The sequence below is a fragment of the Piliocolobus tephrosceles genome, chromosome 11, assembly GCF_002776525.5.
Source record: "Piliocolobus tephrosceles isolate RC106 chromosome 11, ASM277652v3, whole genome shotgun sequence".
NCBI lineage: Eukaryota > Metazoa > Chordata > Mammalia > Primates > Cercopithecidae > Piliocolobus > Piliocolobus tephrosceles.
Window position 1 is genome coordinate 83,672,134 of NC_045444.1, and position 10,154 is coordinate 83,682,287.

Sequence of the window (10,154 nt, forward strand, 5' to 3'; positions counted from 1 at the left end):
GGGCAACAGAGTGAGACTCCGTCTCAAAAAAAAAAAAAAAAAAATTGCTTGGCTGGGTGCAGTGGCTCACGCCTGTAATCCCAGCACATTGGGAGGCCAAGGCAGGTAGATTGCTTGAGGCCAGAAGTTTGAGACCAGCCTGGCCAACATGGTGAAATCCCATCTCTACCCAAATTACAAAAATTAGCCAGGCATGATGGTGCATGCCTGTAATCCCTGCTACTGAGGAGGCTGAGGCAGGAGAGTCACTTGAACCTGGGAGGCTGAGGTTGCAGTGAGCCGAGATTGCAGCCTGGGTGACAGAGTGAGACTCTGTCTCAAAAAAAAAAAAAGAAAAAAAAAGTTAATGCTATATTTCTGAGTTTTTTCTTAGTCAAATATAAATTTCTGTGTTCAATAAAATAATAACGCAATAAAAATGATGTTTTATTATTAAAATGATCTTACAATGTCAACATCAATGTTAATAAAAATATATAATAGGCTGAATTCATCAATGATAAAGTTGTAATTCACTTGAAGGTTCCATCTTTCAAAGTAAGCCTTTCATAGACAAATGAAAATCCTCTATTTTGTAGAATTTTAAAGATTGTTAAAGACTGGGTCAAGGCAAAGCTACCTCTGTTAGAAGGGGAAAGAAAAGCAAGGTGAAACAAAATAGGTTATCATACATATTGTGTGTGCTATGAGCATCTTTCTACTCCTGCCTGATTGAAAATTCTAGGTTTCAACATTCTTCAGGATTTAGCAAGTCAAAATAAAAGCAGAATTCAAATCTAGACAGATGTAAAATACTTCAGTTTCCACTTGAAGTTGGTGTCTTTCCTCTTCATAGTATTTAGACTTTAAAATAAAAAAAAAATTAAATCTTACTCTCTACTAAGGTATTTATTTATTGAGATTATGGGTTCTTTTCATATTGAATTTTAAGAGATGCTGCTTTGCTGTCTGCATTTTTAGGCTTTTAGGAGCAACAACATTTATGTGCAATGAATCAGTACAGGGTTGGTGACATGGTGACCCTTTAAAAGTAAAGATATATAAAAAAATTTTTTTCAAAAAATATTTTAACACATAGGGGCTTGCTTTGTATATACATGCTATAGTTAAAAACAAAATGTGGATTAATTATTATATTTGGAAAATAGGTATTTTCACTAATTAGCTGTGTGTGTGTGTGTGTACGAGAGAGAGAGAGAGAGAAAAAAAGAAAGAGATTATTTTTCAGCTTAAATAAGACTGTAACTTCCTGAGAACTCTCTCTAATTAGGTAAAATACTGATTGAGATATTCAGTCTCCTTACCAGGAATTGTAAGAAAAGCCTACTTTGTACATTCATGAGAAACTGAAATAGATTATTGTGTGATAACCGAATGGAACATCTGTTTAACCAGATGTTTTTGTTGAGAGAAGTGTAAACATGATTCTAAATGTATAAATATGTTGGTTATTCTTCCTTGTCTGGGAGGTTGTGCCAAAGTTTACATAGATTAGAGGAAAGGCTGAGTCTGGAAAAATTCAAAAATATTATATAAATGCAGAGAAAATAACACAATAAGGTCAGTTGGCAATTACTTTAACAATTATTTACAAGGCCTTCCTTTGCTTCACCTCATGGCTCACATACAAGTGACCTGAGTCACTCCATCTTCCTGATCAAACTGTCCGTCGTCTAATTCCCGGAGGACGCTGTCACTGCTGCTGAACCCAGAGAAGCTGTTGTGCTGTGCCAGCCTCCCCTCCTTTGTCCAGCATTCCCTGGAGGGAGAAAGGCAGCACTCCTCAGGCGGGTGTCTGCTCTCTGCAGGTTGTGATGTGGTTGTGTCTAATCCAATGCTCCTACCAGTGGCTTTGTTCTTGTCTTCACCTTTTATGTGGCGGCTGGCTTTCTTCTGAAACACAAGACATTGGCGATCAGGAGTTAAAAGGATGGGTGTTTCCTGTCCCTCTGGTCTAGCACATGCTGCCTTTCTGCCTACTGGAATGTCCTTTCCCCCAGCTCTTCAAACTCCTGCTCATCTTCAACGACCAGCTCAGAGCTACCTCCACATTTCCGTCCCCACCCAAATACAAATGAACTCCCTTCTCCCTGTTTTGTAACTCTTTGTAGGTTCCTGGCACATCATTCTTATTGGCAGGTATGTTAGGTACACATCTCAGCCCTTAATGACATTTCTAAGGAAGGAAATTTGTTGAAATCATACTTTGGGAGAAAAAAGCAAGGTATAAATACTAATACATTTTTCTTCTTAGTGTTAGTTGGGATCTATAGAGCAGAAAAGGTGCTTCAATGGCCACCTTACACCCATTTTATGTAGGCACAGGCTGTGCAGAAGAGTCACAGTTATATGGTTTGGCTGTGTCCCCACCCAAATCTCACCTTGAATTGTAGCTCCCATAATTCCCATGTGTTGTGGGAGGGGCCCAGTGGGAGGTAGGCGAATCATGGAGTGGGTCTTACCCGTGAATAAGTATCATGAAATCTGATGGTTTTATAAAGGGGAGTTCCCTTGCACATGCTCTCTCTTGCCTGCCACCACATGATACATGACTTTGCTCCTCATTTGCCTTCTGCCATGATTGTGAGGCCTCCCCACGTGGAACTGTGAGTCAATTAAACCTCCTTCCTTTGTAAACTACACAGTCTTGGGTATGTCTTTATTAGGAGGATGACAGCAGACTAATACAGTAAATTGGTACTAGTAGAGTTGGGGGGTGCTATAAAAATGCCCAAAAATGTAGAAGCGACTTTGGAACTGGGTAACATGCAGAGGTTGGAACAGTTTGAAGGGCTCAGACGAGGAGAGGAAAATGTGGGAAAGTTTGGAACTGCCTTTGACCAAAATGGCTTTGACCAAAATGCTTACAGTGATATGGACAATGAAGTCCAGGTTGAGGTGATTTCAGATGGAGATGAGGAACTTGGGAACTGGAGCAAAGATGTCTCTTGCTATGTTTTAGCTAAGAGACTGATGGCATTTTGCCTTTGCCCTCGAGATTTGTGTAACTTTAAACTTGAGAGAGATGATTTAGGGCATCTGGCAGAAAAAATTTCTAAGCAGCAAAGCATTGAATAGGTGATTTGGGTACTGTTAAAAACATTCAGTTTTATGTATTCACAAATATATGGTTTGGAATTGGAACTTATGTTTAAATTTGCAGACTGATGATGCCATAGAAAAGAACAAGCAATTTTCTGAGAAGAAATTTAAGTTGGCTGCAGAAATTTGGTTAAGTAACAAGGAGCCAAATGTTAATTGCCAAGACAATGGAGAAAATGTCTCCAGGGCATTTCACGACAGCTCCTCCCATCACAAGCCAGGAGGCCTAGGAGGAAAAAATGTTTTTGTGGGCTGGACCTAGGGCCTTGTTGCTTTGTGCAGTCTCAGGACTTGGTGCCCTATGTCCCAGCCGTGGCTATATGGGGCCAATGTAGAGCTCAGGCTGTTTCTTCAGAGGGTGCAAGCCCTAAGCCTTCATGGCTTACATGTTGTTTTGGGCTTGTGGACACACAGAAGTCAAGAAATGGGGTTTGAGAATCTCTGCCTCGATTTCAGAGGATGTATGGAAACATCTGGATGTCCAGGTAGAGGTGTTCTGCAGGGATGGAGCCCTAATGGAGAACCTTGCTAGGGCAGTGTGGAAGGGAATTGTGGGGTGGAAACTCCCATATGGAGTCTCCACTGGGAAACTGCCTAGTGGAGCTGGGAGAAGAGGGCCACCATATTCCAGACCCCAGCATGGAAGATCCACTGACAGCTTGCACTGTGCACCTGGAAAAGCCACAGATACTCAATGCCAGCCTGTGAAAGCAGCCAGGAGGAGGGCTGTACCCTGCAAAGTCACAGAGGCAGAACTACCCAAGGCCATGGGAACCCATCTCTTGTATCAGTGTGACCTGGATATTAGACAGGGAGTCAAAGGAGATCATTTTAGAGCTTTAAGATTGCCCCACTTGATTTCGGACTTGCATGGGGCCTGTAACCCCTTCATTTTGGCCAATTTCTCCCATTTGGAATGGATGTATTTACCCAATGCCTCTACCCCCATTGTATGTAGGAAGTAACTAACCTACTTTTGATTTTACAGGGTCATAGGCAGAAGGGACTTGCCTTGTCTCAGATGAGACTTTGGACTGTGGACTTTTGAGTTAATGCTGAAATTAGTTAAGACTTTTGGCTGAGTGTAGTGGCTTATGCCTGTAATCCCAGCACTTTGGGAGGCTGAGACGGGAGGAACACTTGAGGTCAGGAGTTTCAGACCAGCCTGACCAACATGGTGAAACCTTGTCTCTACTAAAAATATAAAAATTAGCTGAGCGTACTGCCACATGCCTGTAATCCCAGCTACGTGGGAGGCTGAAGCAGGAGAATCACTTGAATCTGGGAGGTGGAGGTTGTAGTGAGCCATGGTCACACCATTGCACTCTAGCCTGGGCAACAAGAGAAAGACTCCATCTCAAAAAAAAAAAAAAAAAAAACAAAAAACCAAAAAACAAAAAACAAAACCAAACTTTGGGGAACTGTTGGGTAGGCATGATTGGTTTTGAAATGCGAGGACGTGAGATTTGGGAGGAGCTGGGGCAGAATGATATGGTTTGGCTGTGTTGTCACCCAAATCTCATCTTGAATTGTACCTCCCATAATTTCGAAGTGTTGTGGGAGGGACCCAGTGGGAGGTAACTGAATCATGGGGGTGGGTCTTTCCCATGCTGTTCTTACAATAGTGAATAAGTTGCATTAGATCTGATGGTTTTATGAAGGGGTGTTCCCCTGCACATGCTCTCTTGCCTGCCTCCATGTAAGATGTGACTTTGCTCCTCATTCACCTTCTGCCATGGTTGTGAGGCCTCCCTAACCATGTGGAACTGTGAGTCCAATTAAACATCTTTCCTTTAAAAATTACCCAGTCTTGGGTATGTCTTTATTAGCAGCATGAGAACAGACTAATACACACAGATAATTCAGACTGAGTTTATTTTGAGTGAGTGTCTAGAATGTCTTCAAGGGTGAAGTGGACCCTTTCCTTGTCCTGCTGCAAACTGCTTCTGCTTGACACAGTATACATGCTCAACAATTCAATCCAGCTTATTCAGACTCTCTGATCAACTGTGGATGTTTTTGCTGACAAATATTTACTGAGGGCAGAGAATGTTCTTGGTTCAGTCCAGAAAAAAGGGGACATGGTCTCTGCCCAGGCAACTTAAGTCAAAATAAGGTATCTAGCTGGGCAAAGTGGCAAGAGCATGTAGTCTCAGCTACTCAGGAGGTTGAAATGGGAGGATTACTTGGACCTGGGAGTTCAAGGCCCGCTTAGGCAGCATGGCGAGACCTCAGGTCCTATATATATATATGTATATTTTTTCATATATATATATGAAAAAAATAAGATAGCTAAGTCAAAAAAGGGAAAGTGCAACAGGAGAATTAGCTGCTTAACTTGTGATGTTCAGACTCCTGATGAGACTTCATTATAAGAGCATTTTTTGTTGTTGTTATTGAGACAGAGTCTTGTTCTGTTGCCCAGGCTGGAGTGTAGTGATGCAATCTCAGCATACTGTAGTTTCTGCCTCCTGGGTTCCAGCAATTCTCCCGCCTCAGCCTCCTGAGTAACTGGGACTCCAGGCATGTGCCACCTTGCCCAGCTAATTTTTGTGTTATTAGTAGAGATGGGGTTTCAACATGTTGGCCAGGCTGGTCTTGAACTCCTGGCCTCAGTGTTTTGCCCACCTCTGCCTCCCAACGTGCTGGGATTACTGGTGTGAACCACTGAATCTGGCCCTTAAGAGCTTATTTAATACTGACAACATGGCAGATATTGCAGAATATGATCATATCCTCCTAGGCACATAAAACTGAACATAGATTTAAAGATACATTTACGAATCACAGTAATTTCCCAGTTTACAAACAGCTCATTTACTGAAAATTCGTTTATATGTTATTTGGGAACTAGGGTTGCATTTTTCCTAAAAGTAAGAGGCAAAATTAAAAAATTCTTAGAAAAATTGTAGAAATCAAATGCCCAGGCTGATCTTACAGAAGTTTGTTAACGATTCATCTGTTGAAATGCAGTGCATAAAATACTGGGGTATTTTCTACTGGTTTTTACAGCAAATATACAAAGCAAACAAACAGCTTTATTAAAGTGGATTTTGTGCGCTACTGTGGAATGTAATACCGTTTATGACACTGTTTGTACAGGAAGATGCAGCCCCAGCGGGTTGCATAGAAAGGAGTTTATTGGCAGCACAGAGGCAGTTCATCTTTTTCTTGGCCAAGTTACCGGAGTTGGGCAAGTTTAAGGGAAAAAGTTGTGAAAGAAAAATAAACCTTGGGGCCCCCAAATCACCAAGCTAAAAGGAAAAGTCAAGCTGAGAATGACTTAGGGCAAACCTGCCTCCCATTCTATTCAAATTCACCCCTCTGCTCACTGAGATAAATGGATATCTGATTGGTCTTTTGGAGAGGCTAATCAGAAACTCAAAATATTGCAGTCACTTTTATCTACCCCTCCCCATTTCGAGTTGTCTTGCCTTTCATCCCATCTTTCTGGATGGAACCAAAGTTCATCTTACATATGTTGACTGATGTCTCACGTCTCCCTAAAATGTATAAAACCAAACTGTGCTCTGACAACCTTGGGCATATGTCATCAGGACCTCCTGAGGCTGTGTCATGGGAGTGTGTCCTTAACCTTGGCAAAATAAACTTTCTAAGTTAATGGAGACCTATCTCATATATTTGGGGTTCACAAAGTCTACAGTAGGTCGTCCCTTAACAAAGGCCCACCTTCCTGGTCCCAAGTTAGACACAGTTTGGTGGTTGTCACATTTTACATTGGCACCCTTGCATTCATCAAATGCAAATATCAGCTCTTTTTTTTTTTTCTTTTTTTGAGACGGAGTCTCACTCTGTCGTCCGGGCTAGAGTGCGGTGGCTGGATCTCAGCTCACTGCCAGCTCAGCTGTCCGGGTTCACGCCATTCTCCTGCCTCAGCCTCCCGAGTAGCTGGGACTACAGGCGCCCGCCACCTCGCCCGGCTAGTGTTTTGTATTTTTTAGTAGAGACAGGGTTTCCGTGTTAGCCAGGATGGTCTCGATTTCCTGACCTCGTGATCCGCCCGTCTCGGCCTCCCAAAGTGCTGGGATTACAGGCGTGAGCCACCGCGCCCGGCCAATATCAGCTCTTTAGTTCTTTTCCTGTTTATTCCATTCACCAAATTTATTGAAATTAATATATGCGGTGGAACCTGACAGATTTACTCTCAGAAAGGTACAAAATTTGAGAATGGCACTTTCTTCCCTGCACTGGGGCATTGGTCAGCAAGGATACAGTTTTTTGGCTTCACATACGGCTGATGAACACGGCCAGACTGCGCTTCTTTCTCAAGCCTGGCCAGTGGCTATCTTTCCCACATGTACAACGATGCACTTACTCTTTTTTTTTGAGACAGCGTTTCTGTCTGTCGCCCAGGCTGGAGTGCAGTAGCACAATCTTCGCTCACTGCACTGACCACCTCCTGACTTTTCAGTCATTACTATTTACAATTGCTTGACCACCTCCCAGGCTCGAACAATTCTCCTGCCTCGGCCTCCAGAGTAACTGGGATTACAGGAGTGCACCACCACACCTGGATAATTTTTCTATTTTTTATAGAGATGGGGTTTTGCCATGTTGGCCAGGCTGTTGTTGAACTCCTGGACTTAAGTGAGCTGCCTGCCTCAGCCTCCCAAAGTGCTGGGATTACAGGCGTGAGCCACCAAGACGGCCGGAATGCATTCACTCTTGAATGATGCTCTCAATGCTCTCAACACTGACCGAAATCAAAATGGGAAGGTGGAGGTCCCTGGGGGCTTCCTGGGTCTTGCCTTCCTCACCAGCGCTAGGGCCAAAGGTAAGTTTTGCAATACTTTGTTCATTATATATCAGCTAATAGAGGCCAATTCTCACATACTTAACAAGGATTTTCTTAATAAAAATGGGATGTTATTCAGAATACTAAGATATTCATAGTAATTCACTTTAAAATAAGCATTAATAAGTAAACAGCCACCAAATGTAAATTTCAAATGTTAGAAGATGGCAAAATACTTAGCACTGCACCTCTAAAAAAGACTTCTGAACCAACACACACTTTTTTCTTTTTTTACCATGTGACTGTTATGTCAGGCGTCTAAGCCCAAGCCTGCCGGTATACATCCAGATGGCCTGAAGTAACTGAAGAATCACAAAAGAAGGGAAAATGGTCGGTTCCTGCCTTAACTGATGACATTACCTTGTGAAATTCCTTCTCCTGGCAAAGAAGGTCCCCCACTGAGCACCTTGTGACCCCCGCCCCTGCCCACCACAGAACAACCCCCTTTGACTGTAATTTTCCATTACCTACCCAAATCCTATAAAATGGCACCACCCCATCTCCCTTTTTGGACTAACTCTCTTTTTGGACTCAACCTGCCTGCACCCAGGTGATTAACAAGCTTTATTGCTCACACAAAGCCTGTTTGGTGGTCTCTTCACACCGACGCATGTGACATGTTATTTAATAAATACAACTTCAGCAATCATATCACCTCTCCTGCCCCACCCTTATTCCACATGTAAATAATAACATTTCCAACAAACCAAACTGTGATGTTCTCATAACTTAGACTGTAGAAGTCTGAAGCCCAACTAGTTCTTGGAGATTATCTACTTCAGTCCCCTTATTCTACAGAGGTGAGGCTCAGACCCAGAGAGAAAACAGGATTTGTCCAAGGTGATGGAATAGCTGGCCCGGAACTGTAGCCCGAGTCTCTCACCTTATTCTTTTCACACTATCTTACCCACATCTGCAAAAATATGAGTAGGTTTGCTGTAAAAGATTTGTGTGTTTCCTAAATAAAAATTTCCTTCAATCATAAAAAGAGGTGCTTCCCTTGACCGCTCACAGAATACATTCCTGGATCTTCCCAGCTTGGGGCTGTCAAAAGCATGGAAGCCTAGGAAGGGGGAAGGGTATGGTTGACTTATTACTACCTCTCCAGCCAGCTTTCCTATCCATCTTCTTCTCTACTGCAGTGTGGGCAGGTGACCCGGTCAGACCTGACCAGTCATTCCCTGGGACTACTATACTGACTGTAAGATAAACAAATTCTTTTTGATAAGGTGGCCAAGCTTACCTCCTAAGAAGCCCTCTGCACACACACACAGCACACACAAAAGCCAAACAAATAGATGAGAGGAAACATCTTGACAATGTGGAATCTCTGATGTCAGTAAGTGAGGTCTTCAGTTATTTTTCTTTTTCTTTCTTTCTTTAATTTTTTTTTTTTTTTCTGTTTGAGACAGAGTCTCACTCTGTAGCCCAGGCTGGAGTGCAGTGGTGCAATTACGGCTCACTGCTGCCTCAACCTCCCAGGTACAAGTGATCCTCCCACCTCAGCCTCTAGAGTAACTGGGACTACCCTGGACACCTGTGCCTGCCACCATGTTCAGCTAATTTTTGTATTTTTTGTAGAGGTGGGGTTTCACCATGTTGTCCAGGCTCATTCCTTCCTTGTTTTTTTTTTTTTTTTTTTGAGATGAAGTCTCACTTTGTCACGTAGGCTGGAGTGCAGTGGCACAATCTCAGCTCACTGCAAGCTCTGCCTCCTGGGTTCAAGCGATCCTCCTGCCTCAGCCTCCCAAGTAGCTGGGACTACAGGCACTTGCCACCATGCCAGGCTAATTTTTGTATTTTTAGTAGAGATGGAGTTTCACCATATTGGTCAGGCTGGTCTCGAACTCCTGACCTTGTGATCCGCCTGCCTTGGCCACCGAGCCCAGCGGTTCTTTTTTCTTTTTTTTTTTTTTTTTTTTTGGAGCCTCGCTCTGTCGCCCAGGCTGGAGTGCAGTGGTGCGATCTCTGCTCACTGCAACCTCTGCCCCTCCAGGTTTAAGCAATTCTCTGCCTCAGCCTCCGGAGTAGCTGGGATTACAGGTGCGTGCCACCACACCCAGCTAATTTTTTTGTATTTTTAGTAGAGACAGGATTTCACCCTCTTGGCCAGGCTGGTCTTGAACTCCTGACCTTGTGATCCCCCCACCTTGGCCTCCCAAAGTGCTGGATTACAGGCATGAGCCACCGTGCCCGGCTTTTTTTTTTTTTTTTTTTTTTTTTTTTTTTTTTTTTT

The 10,154-nt window shown here is 43.1% G+C and overlaps 1 protein-coding gene across 1 annotated transcript in view; it reads right to left on the reverse strand.

Moving 5' to 3' along the window:
• Positions 1–410: 410 nt before the first annotated feature.
• RFTN2 (raftlin family member 2) overlaps positions 411–10,154 on the reverse strand; it is a 91,386-nt gene continuing 81,642 nt past the window's right edge. Inside the window, exon 9 of the mRNA XM_023218196.1 lies at positions 411–1,893. Coding sequence (XP_023073964.1) covers positions 1,621–1,893 — 273 coding nt within the window. The 3' untranslated portion in view covers positions 411–1,620. The remainder of the gene's footprint in view (positions 1,894–10,154) is intronic.